This window comes from Somniosus microcephalus, chromosome 8 (genome assembly GCF_052327205.1).
Source record: "Somniosus microcephalus isolate GS21.2 chromosome 8, FLI_Smic_1.0, whole genome shotgun sequence".
Classification (NCBI taxonomy): Eukaryota; Metazoa; Chordata; class Chondrichthyes; order Squaliformes; family Somniosidae; genus Somniosus; species Somniosus microcephalus.
The window spans coordinates 267,333,141-267,345,531 of record NC_140994.1 but is presented as its reverse complement, the minus strand read 5'-3'; the positions used below and the strand labels follow the sequence as shown (position 1 = coordinate 267,345,531).

Genomic DNA, 12,391 nt, shown 5'->3' with positions numbered 1-12,391 from the left:
TTCAGGCAGTGAATTCCAGATCATAACCACTCGCTGCGTAAAAAGAAAATTACTTATGTCACCTTTGGTTCTTTTGCCAATCACCTTGAATCTGTGTCCGCTGGTTCTCAACCCTTCCTCCGGTGGGAACAGTTTCTATCTACTCTGTCTCGACCCCTCATGATTTTGAACACCTCTATCAAATCTCCTTAGAGCAGAGAAGATTGAGAGAACAACCCCAGCTTCTCCAGTCTATCCACGTAACTGAAGTCCCTCATCCCTGGAACCATTCTTGTAAATCTTTTCTGGACCCTCTCTAAGGCCTTCACATCCTTCCTAAAGTGCGGTGCCCAGAATTGGACACAATACTCCAGTTGAGGTTGGACCAGTGTTTTATAAAGGTTTATCATAACTTCCTTGCTTTTGTACTCTCTGTCTCTATTTATGAAGCCCAGGATCCCGTATGTTTTTCTAATCACTTTCTCAACCTGCCCTGCCACATTCAGTGATTTGTGCACACATACCCCCAGGTCTCTCTGTTTGTGCACCTCCTTCAGGATTGTAGCCTTTAGTTTATATTGCCTCTCCTCATTCTTTCTACCAAAATGTATCACTTCACACTTTTCTGCGTTAAATTTCATCTGCCACGTGTCCGCCCATTCCACCAGCCTGTCTGTGTCCTCTTAAAGTCTATCACTCTCCTCCTCACTGTTCACTAGACTTCCAAGTTTTGTGTCATCTGCAAATTTTGAAATTGTGCCCTGTACTCCCAAGTCCGAGTCATTAATATATATCAAGAAAAGCAGTGGTCCTAGAACCGACCCCTGGGGAACACCACTGTATACCTTCCTCCAGTCCGAAAAACAACCGTTTATCACTACTCTCTGTTTCCTGTCACTTAGCCAATTCCGTATCCATGCTGCCACTGTCCCTTTTATTCCATGGGCTTCAACTTTGATGGCAAGCCTATTATGTGGCACTTTATCAAACACCTTTTGGAAGCCCTGGTTGTCTCAGTAGGTTGTTGATGTATAAAATGCAATAAGACATTAATAAACTTGCAGAATGGGCATTGAACTGGCAAATGAACTTCAATGTGGTTACGTGTGAGGTAGGAAGAATAAGGAGACCACATACTGCTTGGAAAATAAGAGTCTAAATGGGGTCGAGGAGCAGAGGGATCTGGGGGTACAGATACACAAATCACTAGAAGTAGTGACACAGATTAATAAGGCCATAAAAACCAAAACAAGCACTGGGGTTCCTTTCTAGAGGGATAGAATTAAAAAGCAGCAAAGTTCTGTTAAACTTGTATCGAACCTTGGTTGGACCACACTTGGAGCACTGCGCACAGTTCTGGGCTCCATATACCTTGGTTGGACCACACTTGGAGCACTGCGCACAGTTCTGGGCTCCATATACCTTGGTTAGACCACACTTGGAGCACTGTGCACAGTTCCAGTCTCCATATACCTTGGTTGGACCACACTTGGAGCACTGTGCACAGTTCCAGTCTCCATATACCTTGGTTGGACCACACTTGGAGCACTGTGCACAGTTCTGGGCTCCATATACCTTGGTTGGACCACACTTGGAGCACTGTGCACAGTTCCAGTCTCCATATACCTTGGTTGGACCACACTTGGAGCACTGCGCACAGTTCTGGGCTCCATATACCTTGGTTAGACCACACTTGGAGCACTGTGCACAGTTCCAGTCTCCATATACCTTGGTTGGACCACACTTGGAGCACTGTGCACAGTTCTGTGCTCCATATACCTTGGTTGGACCACACTTGGAGCACTGTGCACAGTTCTGGGCTCCATATACCTTGGTTGGACCACACTGGGAGCACTGTGCACAGTTCTGGGCTCCATATTATAAAAAGGACATAGAGGCACTGGAGAAGGTGCAAAAAACATTCACAAGGATGATACCAGAACTGAGAGGGTCTAACTATCAGGAAAGACTGAACAGGCCGGGGCTCTTTTCTCTAGAAAGGAGAAGGCTGAGGGGTGACCTGATGGAGGTGTTTGAGAATATGATGCGATTTGATAGGGTAGACGTAGAGAAAATATTTCCACTTGTGGGGGAGACCAGAACTAGAGGTCATAATTACAAGATGGTCACTAATAAATCTAATAAAGAATTCAGGAGAAACATCTTTACCCAGAGAGTGGTGAGAATGTGGAACTCGCTACCACAGGGAGTGGTTGAGGTGAATAGTGTTGATGGATTTAAGGGGAAGCTGGATAAACACATGAAGGAGAAAGGATTAGGATATGGTGATGGGGTGAGATGAAGAGGTGGGGGAGGAGGCTCGAGTGGAGCATAAACCGCGGCACGGACCAGTTGGGCCTGTTTCTGCGCATTAATTGAGATGAAAGTAAGATTCTGGATTAACCTTTTCTGGTTCCTTAATTTATCTTTTATACCTCGATCAGATCACCTCCACCCCGGGCTGAAAGGTCCAAACCCACCACCCAGGTCTTTCCTCAACTTTGGATATGTTGAGCATCCCGTCTCTTCCGGGAAGTGGAACACAAGAACATAAGAAATAGGAGCAGGAGAAGGCTATTTATTGCCCATCCCTACTTGCCCTTGAGAAGATGGTGAGCCACCTTCTGGAACCGCAGAGGGCAAGAGTCAACCCCATTGCTGTGGGTCTGGAGTCACATATAGGCCAGACTGGGTAAGGACAGCAGATTTCCTTCCCTAAAGGACATTAGTGAACCAGATGGGTTTTTACGACAATCCGATGGTTTCATGGTTACCATTACCGACGCGAGCTTTTTATTCCAGATTTATTTCATTAACTGAATATAAATTCCCCACTCGTGTCTCCGGATCATTAGTCCAGATCTCCGGATCATTAGTCCAGGTCTCTGGATTACGAGTCCAGTAACATATCCACTGTGCTGCCGAATATCCAGAGGCTGGTTGGAGAGTGATAAAGAGTGAAGCTCCCTCGACCCTGCGCCATTGACGCGCTCCCTCACCATCTCGGAAGACCATCTCCCGATCGTCTCAGTGTGAACTTCCGTTCTGCTGCAAATCCGTTCCATGGCCTGGTTTGTGCTGTGGGCCCACATGTTAGGGTCCGGGGTCGGGGTCACAGTCGCAGTCCGGGTCGCAGTCGCAGTCCGGGTCGCAGTCGCAGTCCGGGTCGCAGTCGCAGTCCGGGTCGGAGTCCACCTGAACTCATTCCACGTCGGACCGCTTTCGTAAACCAGTCTCGTCAAATACTTAGAGGACTTTATTTAAAATCCAGAATCCAGGTCACCACCCAAGGTTGTAAAGATTCGGCACGTGGTAGTGTAGTGGTTATTGTTACTGGACTAGTAATCCAGAGGCCTGGATTAATAATCAACAGAACGAGAGTTCAAATCCCACCATGGCATTTGAGAATTTGGATTCAGTTTTTTTTAAAAATCTGGAAATAAAAGGCTGGGCTCAGCAAAAGTGACCGTGAGGCTGTCGGATTGTCGTAAAAACCCAACGGGTTCACTGATGTCCCTTTAGGGAAGGAAACCTGCCGTCCTTACCCGGTCTGGGCCTATATGTGACGCCAGTCCCACACAAATTTATTGACTCTGAAGTGATCTAGCAAGTCACTCAGTTGAATCGAACTGGTGTCGGCGGAGTTTAAGAAGAAGAAGGCGGCCCACCACCACCATCTTCTCAGGGATGAGCAATAAATGCCAGACTTGCCAGCGGCCCCCACACCTCGAGAATTAATTTAATAAAGGACGTAGAGTCATAAAGTTATACAGCACAGAAAGAGGCCCTTCGGCCCATCGTGTCCACGCCGGCCATCAAGCCCTGTCTATTCTAATCCCATTTTCCAGCACTTGGTCCGTAGCCTTGTATGCTATGGCGTTTCAAGTGCTCATCCAAAGGCTTCTTGAATGTTGTGAGGGTTCCTGCCTCTACCACCCTTTCAGGCAGTGAGTTCCAGATTCCAACCACCCTCTGGGTGAAAAAGTTTTTCCTCAAATCCCCTCTAAACCTCCTGCCCCTTACCTTGAAACTATGCCCCCTGGTTATTGGCCCCTCTACTAAAGGGGAAAAGTTCCTTTCTATCTAGACGTAGAGCAGTTGGTCGATGAAACCAGACTCGGGCCTCAGAAGGTTGTAGATTGTGGGAGGACGGGAATATTTAGGGAGTTGAAAAATTAATGGAAAAGGACAGCCTGGAGTGGAAGATGGCGAGTCTCGCTCGAGCGACGAGTACGAGTGTTGATTACCGTTCTCTGTGTCTGGTTAGGTGACTATTGTGGAGAAGGCAGACAGCTCCAGTGTTCTACCCAGCCCTCTGTCAATCAGTACCAAGAACAAAATGACTTTCCTTTTCGCTAACCTAAAGGACAGGGGTTTCCTGGTGCAGAGAATCTCAGACTTTCTCCAACGAACACCGTCCAGGAGGCGCTACAGCAAGGAAGGACCGCGGAGCCCCAACAGTACAGGGGAGGAGGTAACTCCGAGTCTTTGTTCTTTTATTTAAAATTCTCATCCTCGCCCTCCCTATCTCTGTAACCTCCTCCAGCCCTACAACCTTCCGAGTTCTCTGCGCTCCTCCAATTCTGGCCTCCTGCGTATCCCCGATTTCCATCGCTCCACCATTGGCGGCCGTGCCTTCAGCTGCCTGGGTCCTAAGCTCTGGAATTCCCTCCCTAAACCTCTCCGCTTCTCTCTCCTCCTTTAAGACGCTCCTTAAAATCTACCTCTTGGGCCAAGCTTTTGCTCACCTGACCTAATATCTCTTTATGTGGCTCGGTGTCAAATTCTGTTTAATAAACGCTCCTGTGAAGCGCCTTGGGACAATTTACTACGTTAAAGGCGCTGTGTAAATGCAAGGCGTTGTTTATTCCCCTTTCCCTGTCCTGCCCCTCTCCCAGTGCCTCGCACCATTCCTCAGACACCTTCCACAGGTATCCAATCAGTGTCTTTCTATCACCAAGACTGGCCCTTTGTTGGCTCAAGTTCTGTTGCTGATGAAAATTCATCAGGAACTTCAAAAACCATGTTGGGGGAGGTGACACAGAAGGAACTGGAAAAAGTGAACGTGTATTTTAAAAACAGACTTTTCTAGATGGTCCACTAAAACTAAAGAAAAGGATCCCGCGGCACTATTTGAAGAAGAGCAGGGGAGATCTCCCCGGTGTCCTGTGCCAATATTTATCCCTCAACCAACATCTTCCGCCCCCCTCCTCCCTCCCTCCCTCCCTCCTTCCCTCCCTCCCTTCCCCCTCCTTCCCTCCTTCCTTCCCTCCCTCACTCCCTCCTCTCCCTCCTTCCTTCCCTCCCTCACTCCCTCCCTCCCTCCTCTCCCTCCTTCTCTCCCCGGCTCGGAGCTGGGCTGGGGATGTCTGACTGTACACAGTTGCTGTGAGCAGCGACTCTGCTCTGGGGTGTGAGTCGCATATGGGTGTTGTGTGGTGACCACGGGCGTTGTGTGGTGACCACGGGCGTTGTGTGGTGACCACGGGCGTTGTGCGGTGACCACGGGCGTTGTGCGGTGACCACGGGCCTTGTGCGGTGACCACGGGCCTTGTGCGGTGACCACGGGCCTTGTGCGGTGACCACGGGCCTTGTGCGGTGACCACGGGCATTGTGCGGTGACCACGGGCCTTGTGCGGTGACCACGGGCCTTGTGCGGTGACCACGGGCCTTGTGCGGTGACCACGGGCCTTGTGCGGTGACCACGGGCATTGTGCGGTGACCACGGGCATTGTGCGGTGACCACGGGCATTGTGCTGTGACCGCAGGTGCCTGGACCACGCCGGAATGCCTGGGATGTGTTTAACCGGTGCAATTAACGCGCAACTAAACTCTGAAGCGAGCCTGGCGGCAGCAGGAATTCTGCTCCAAGCTCAAGCGCGGATGCGGCGAGGAGGCTGCCCGGGGTTTCTGGCGAGCTTGTCGTTGTGTTTTTTTTTGTTTCAGGGTTTCCCGGGACCGTGTGACGTGTCCTCGACCAGCCCCTCCACGCCGAGTCCAGGGGTCGCCTCGGACAACAGACAGTTCACCTTTGGCGAGGAGGAGGCGCCCACCGCCACGCGCGCTCTGATGTCCATCTTCCGCCGAGAGTCGCCGGAGGAGCTCAGCCCGAAGATGGTACAATGGTTTGGAATATCCGGTTAATGCTGGGGCAGCCCACTCAGATACAGTAGAGGGTCTTGGAGACTAAAAGTAACCACATAGGTTAACGAGGCCATTAAAAAAAAAAGTAAGCCAAGCACTGGGGTTCCTTTCTAGAGGGATAGAATTATAAAGCGGAGAAGTTTATGTTAAACTTGTATCGAACCTTGGTTAGACCACACTCGGAGCACTGTGGACCGTTCTGCTCTCCATATTACAAAAATAATATAGAGGCACTGGAGAAGGCGCAAAAAAGATTTACTAGGATGATACCAGAACTGAGAGGATATCAAGAAAGATTGAACAGACTCTTTTCTCTCGAATGGGGAAGGCTGAGGGGAGACCTGATCGAAGTCTTTAAAATTATGAAGGGGTTCGATAGGGTAGACGTGGAGAAGATCTTTCCCCTTGTGGGGGAGACCAGAACTAGGGGCCATCAATATAAGAGAGTCACTAATAAATCCAATGGGGAATTCAGGAGAAACTTCTTTACCCAGAGAGCGGTGAGAATGTGGAACTCGCTGCCACAGGGAGTGGTTGAGGCGAATAGTATCGATACATTTAAGGGGAAGCTGGATAAACACATGAGGGAGAAAGGAATAGAAGGATATGGTGATGGGGTGAGATGAAGAGGGTGGGAGGAGGCTCGTGTGGAGCACAAACACCGGCACGGAGCAGTTGGGCCGAATGGCCTGTTTCTGTGCTGTACATTCTATGTAAAATAAAATATCATTATTTCTAAATGGACTGGATAATATCGACCATGACGAGCTGTTTCACCCTGTCCAGAACAGTAGACCCAGAGGACACGGCCTGCGCTCGAAGGGGGCAAATTCAAAACTACTCTGCGGAAACAATATCTCAGTGAGCGAGTGGTCAATCTATGAACAGGCACCCTAGAGAGAGGGTGTAAGCAGTTAGTATTGGTTCATTCACATGCAAATTAGATAGATTTCTTTCAGAAAATAACATTTTGGGATCCAGTGTCTGAGTAGTTTGAGACGTGACGTGTGGGGAGTGTAGCGAGCTCGGGAGGAACAGGTGACTTTGGACCTGTGGTTCCCAAAGCTCTCCACCATTGGGGTTTTCCTCACCTCAGTAGATTGGGCCTATACTCTCTGAAGTTTAGAAGAATGAGAGGTGATCTCATTGAAACATACAAGATTCTGAGGGGGATTGACAGGGTAGATGCTGAGAGGCTGTTCCCCCTGGCTGGAGAGTCTAGAACCAGGGGTCACAGTCTCAGTTTAAGGGGTTGGCCATTTAAGACCAAGATGAGGAGGAATTTCTTCACTCAGAGGGTGGTGAATCTTTGGAATTCTCTGCCCCAGAGGGCTGTGGAGGCTGAGTTGTTGAGTATATTCAAGGCTGAGAGCGACAGATTTTTGGACTCTCGGGGGAATCAAGGGATATGGGGTAAAAACAGACAATGCTGGAAACACTCAGCAGGTCAGGCAGCATCTGTGGAGCGAGACACAGAGTTAACGTTTCAGGTCAATGACCCTTCGTCAGAACTAGGGATATATGGATCGGGCGGGAAAGTGGAGTTGAGGTCGAAGATCAGCCACGATCTTATTCAATGGCGGAGCAGGCTCGAGGGGCCGAATGGCCGTCTCCTGCTTCTAATTCTTATGTTCGTGTCTGGGTCTGTTGTAGACTCATTGATAGAGATTGATCGCCGTGATCAGCCAACAACTCCATTATTGTTGGATCATGGGACTACCGGGATGGTAGATGGTGAACTAGATGGACCTCTGGTCTCTTTCGTTCATTAATTCCAATATTCCTAATTCTGTTTGAAGAAGCTCAGGATCACTGGTTAGGCCTCAGTGGGAGTATTGTGTCTCATTCACACTTTAGGAAGGAGGAGATTTACGAGAATGGTTCCAGGGATGAGGGTCTTCAGTTACGCGGATAGACTGGAGAAGCTGGGGTTGTTCTCCTTGGAGCAGAGAAGGTCGAGAGGAGATTTGATCGAGGTGTTCAAAATCATGAGGGGTGCGAATTTCCTCGAGAGGTGGGGGTGGAAGGAAAACATCGCAACTCCACTCTTGCGCCAGAATTTTGCAGGAAATTCCTTGTCTTCAGCTCTTGCGGAGAGGGAAGGATTAGTGATGCTCCTTAGTGTTTCTTACTGAAGTCTCTCTGTTTGTGGGACAGGCTAAGGAGAAGATGAAGGAGGAATCCTGGAACATTCACTTCTTTGAATTTGGCCGTGGGGTGTGTATGTATCGCACGTCGAAGACTCGCGATCTCGTGTTGAAAGGGATGCCGGAGGCCCTAAGGGGAGAACTCTGGCTGCTGTTTTCAGGTATTGTCACATTCGGGGGAAATCTGGGGTTGCTTGGATACGGGGTTACTTGGTTACAGTGTTGCTTGGATACGGGGTTGTCTCTTTTTAAGTCATGGGGGCTGGGATTATGCATTCTGTTTGGATGATTCCTTTTGCTAATGATGACACTTTGAAAACCGTTAATCTACATTAAACACCAAGCTAAATGGAACATAGACGTAGGAGGAGGCCAGTCAGCCCCTTGCGCCTCTCCCGCCATCAGTTAGATCACGGCTGATCTGCACCTCAATTCCATTTACTCGCCTTTGCTCCGTATGCCCCGATACCTTTACCCAATAAAAATCTATCGCGCTCAGTCTTGAGAGCTCCAATTGACCCCCAGAATCCACAATATTGTGTGTGTGTGTGTGTATAACTGTGTGTGTGCGTCAATGTTCCCTTTAAGCCGCGCAGCGCTCTGGGGAACCCGCGCAGCCAGCTTGCTGGCTTTTCAATGTTAAAAACCGCACATGCGCGAAATTTTGAATGGCTCACGCAGCACCTTATAGTTAGATCATAGTGAGGCCAAAAAAGATTACAGGGAGCATTTGTGTCTGTGTGTGTGTGTCTGTCTGTGTGTGTGTCTGTGTGTGTGTCTGTGTGTGTGTGTCTGTGTGTCTGTGTGTGTGTGTGTCTGTGTGTGTGTGTCTGTGTGTGTGTCTGTGTGTGTGTCTGTGTGTGTGTGTCTGTGTGTGTGTGTCTGTGTGTGTGTGTGTGTGTGTGTCTGTGTGTGTCTGTGTGTGTGTGTGTCTGTGTGTGTGTCTGTGTGTGTGTCTGTGTGTGTGTGTGTGTGTCTGTGTGTGTCTGTGTCTGTGTGTGTGTGTGTGTGTCTGTGTGTGTCTGTGTGTGTCTGTGTGTGTGTGTGTCTCTGTGTGCCTGTGTGTGTGTGTGTCTGTGTGTGTGTGCCTGTGTGTGTGTCTGTGTGTGTGTGTGTCTGTGTGTGTGTGTGCCTGTGTGTGTGTGTGTGTGTGTGTGTGTGTAATTGATTCCTTAGCCAATTTGACAAGGCCTGGAATTTTTTTCACTCAATCACCCATGCAACACGTCTCCGCTCCTGATTCCCCATCATACTTCTAACCGACTTACCCTTTAATGTAAGGGAAGCAGAGCGAGAGCGAATTACCATCATTATAGAAGTAGCCTGGTTTTGATCTGTTTCATGTAACCAGGTGCCGCCCCTCTCATTACAAAGAACAGCCTTCATCCGCCCTTAAAAGTGCGACCCCAGGCTCAGTGGGTAACACCCTCGCCTCTGAGTCAGAAGGTCGGGGGTTCAAGTCCCACTCCAGAGACTGGAGCACAAAAATCTAGACTGACACTCCAATGCAGTACTGAGGGAGCGCTGCACTGTCGGAGGGGCAGTACTGAGGGAGCGCTGCACTGTCAGAGGGGCAGTACTGAGGGAGCACTGCACTGTCGGAGGGGCAGTACTGAGGGAGCGCTGCACTGTCAGAGGGGCAGTACAGAGGGAGTGCTACACTGTCGGAGGGGCAGTACTGAGGGAGTGCTGCACTGTCGGAGGGGCAGTACTGAGGGAGCGCTGCACTGTCGGAGGGGCAGTACTGAGGGAACGCTGCACTGTCGGAGGGGCAGTACTGAGGGAGCGCTGCACTGTCGGAGGGGCAGTACTGAGGGAACGCTGCACTGTCGGAGGGGCAGTACTGAGGGAGCACTGCACTGTCGGAGGGGCAGTACTGAGGGAGCGCTGCACTGTCAGAGGGGCAGTACAGAGGGAGTGCTACACTGTCGGAGGGGCAGTACTGAGGGAGTGCTGCACTGTCGGAGGGGCAGTACTGAGGGAGCGCTGCACTGTCGGAGGGGCAGTACTGAGGGAGCGCTGCACTGTCGGAGGTGCAGTACTGAGGGAGCGCTGCACTGTCGGAGGGGCAGTACTGAGGGAACGCTGCACTGTCGGAGGGGCAGTACTGAGGGAGCACTGCACTGTCGGAGGGGCAGTACTGAGGGAGCGCCGCACTGTCAGAGGGGCAGTACAGAGGGAGTGCTACACTGTCGGAGGGGCAGTACTGAGGGAGCGCTGCACTGTCAGAGGGGCAGTACAGAGGGAGTGCTACACTGTCGGAGGGGCAGTACTGAGGGAGTGCTGCACTGTCGGAGGGGCAGTACTGAGGGAGCGCTGCACTGTCGGAGGGGCAGTACTGAGGGAGCGCTGCACTGTCGGAGGGGCAGTACTGAGGGAGCGCTGCACTGTCGGAGGGGCAGTACTGAGGGAGCGCTACACTGTCGGAGGGGCAGTACTGAGGGAGTGCTGCACTGACGGAGGGGTAGTACTGAGGGAGCGCCGCACTGTCGGAGGGGCAGTACTGAGGGAGCGCTGCACTGTCGGAGGGGCAGTACTGAGGGAGTGCTACACTGTCGGAGGGGCAGTACTGAGGTAGCGCCGCACTGTCGGAGGGTCAGTACTGAGGGAGCGCTGCACTGTCGGAGGGTCAGTACTGAGGGAGCGCTGCACTGTCGGAGGGGCAGTACTGAGGGAGCGTCGCACTGTCGGAGGGACAGTACTGAGGGAGCGTCGCACTGTCGGAGGGGCAGTACTGAGGGGGCACTGCACTGTCGGAGGGGCAGTACTGAGGGAGTGCTGCACTGTCGGAGGGGCAGTACTGAGGGAGTGCTGCACTGTCGGAGGGGCAGTACTGAGGGAGCGCTGCACTGTCGGAGGGGCAGTACTGAGGGAACGCTGCACTGTCAGAGGGGCCGTCTTTCGGTTGAGACGTAAAACCGAGGCCCCGTCTGCGCTCTCATGTGGACGAGAAAGATCCCACGGCCACTATTGGAAGAAGAGCAGGGGCGTTCTCCCAAGTGTCCTGGCCAATATTTAGCCCTCAACCAATGTACTTTTTTAAAAGCCCAGGTGATCTGGTCATTTTCTCATTGCTGTTTGTGGGATCTTGCTGTGCGCAGATTGGTTGCCGCGTTTCCTACATTACAACAGTGACTACACTTCACAAGTAATTAATTCCCTGTAAAGCAATTTGGGACGTCGTGCGGTCATGAAAGGCGCTATAGAAATGCAAGTTCTTTCACTTTTGAAAGCCCCCCCCCCGCCCATCACCCAGAATACACAGACCCCGACCCTCCTCAGTGCCTTCAAGATGGAGAGGTGAATTCACGCAGCGAGTGTAGTTATGCCACCTTCCTTCATTGTGTTTCTTCTTCCTTGTCGCCGCCAGGTGCTCAGAATGAGATGGTGACCCACCCGGGGTATTACTCCGGCCTGGTGCAGGAGTCCATGGGCAAATGTAACTTGGCCACCGAGGAGATCGAGAGGGACCTGCACCGTTCCATGCCCGAGCACCCGGCCTTTCAGAACGAGATGGGCATCGCCGCCCTGCGGAGGGTGCTGACCGCGTACGCCTTCCGCAACCCCAACATCGGCTACTGCCAGGTGATTACCGCCCAGCCCAACAATGCCCGCTACGGTCTCGGGCACTGTAGCACTGGTGCACTCCTGCAAAGGTTCAGTTCTGGCCATGGAACAACTTCCCCTCACCTGGCCCAATATCAGTCTCTCTCTCACCTGGTCCAATATCACTCTCTCTCCCTCACCTGGTCCAATATTACTCTCTCTCTCTCACCTGGTCCAATATCAGTCTCTCTCCCTCGCCTGGTCCAATATTAGTCTCTCTCCCTCACCTGGTCCAATATCAGTCTCTCTCTCACCTGGTCCAATATCAGTCTCTCTCTCACCTGGTCCAATATCAGTCTCTCTCCCTCACCTGGTCCAATATCAGTCTCTCTCCCTCACCTGGTCCAATATCAGTCTCTCTCCCTCACCTGGTCCAATATCAGTCTCTCTCTCTCACCTGGTCCAATATCAGTCTCTCTCTCTCACTTGGTCCAATATCAGTCTCTCTCCCTCACCTGGTCCAATATCAGTCTCTCTCCTCACCTGGTCCAATATCAGTCTCTCTCACCTGGTCC

At 51.3% G+C, this 12,391-nt stretch overlaps 1 protein-coding gene across 2 annotated transcripts in view; it reads left to right on the top strand.

Annotated features, from left to right (window-relative positions):
* Nucleotides 1-12,391, top strand: part of LOC147114383 (TBC1 domain family member 9B-like) — a 189,159-nt gene that overhangs the window by 69,146 nt on the left and 107,622 nt on the right. For both annotated transcript variants that reach the window (XM_085996045.1, XM_085996044.1), the window contains exons 7-10: nucleotides 4,247-4,453; nucleotides 5,926-6,096; nucleotides 8,281-8,431; nucleotides 11,641-11,855. In XM_085996045.1, coding sequence (XP_085852171.1) covers nucleotides 4,247-4,453; nucleotides 5,926-6,096; nucleotides 8,281-8,431; nucleotides 11,641-11,855 — 744 coding nt within the window. The remainder of the gene's footprint in view (nucleotides 1-4,246; nucleotides 4,454-5,925; nucleotides 6,097-8,280; nucleotides 8,432-11,640; nucleotides 11,856-12,391) is intronic.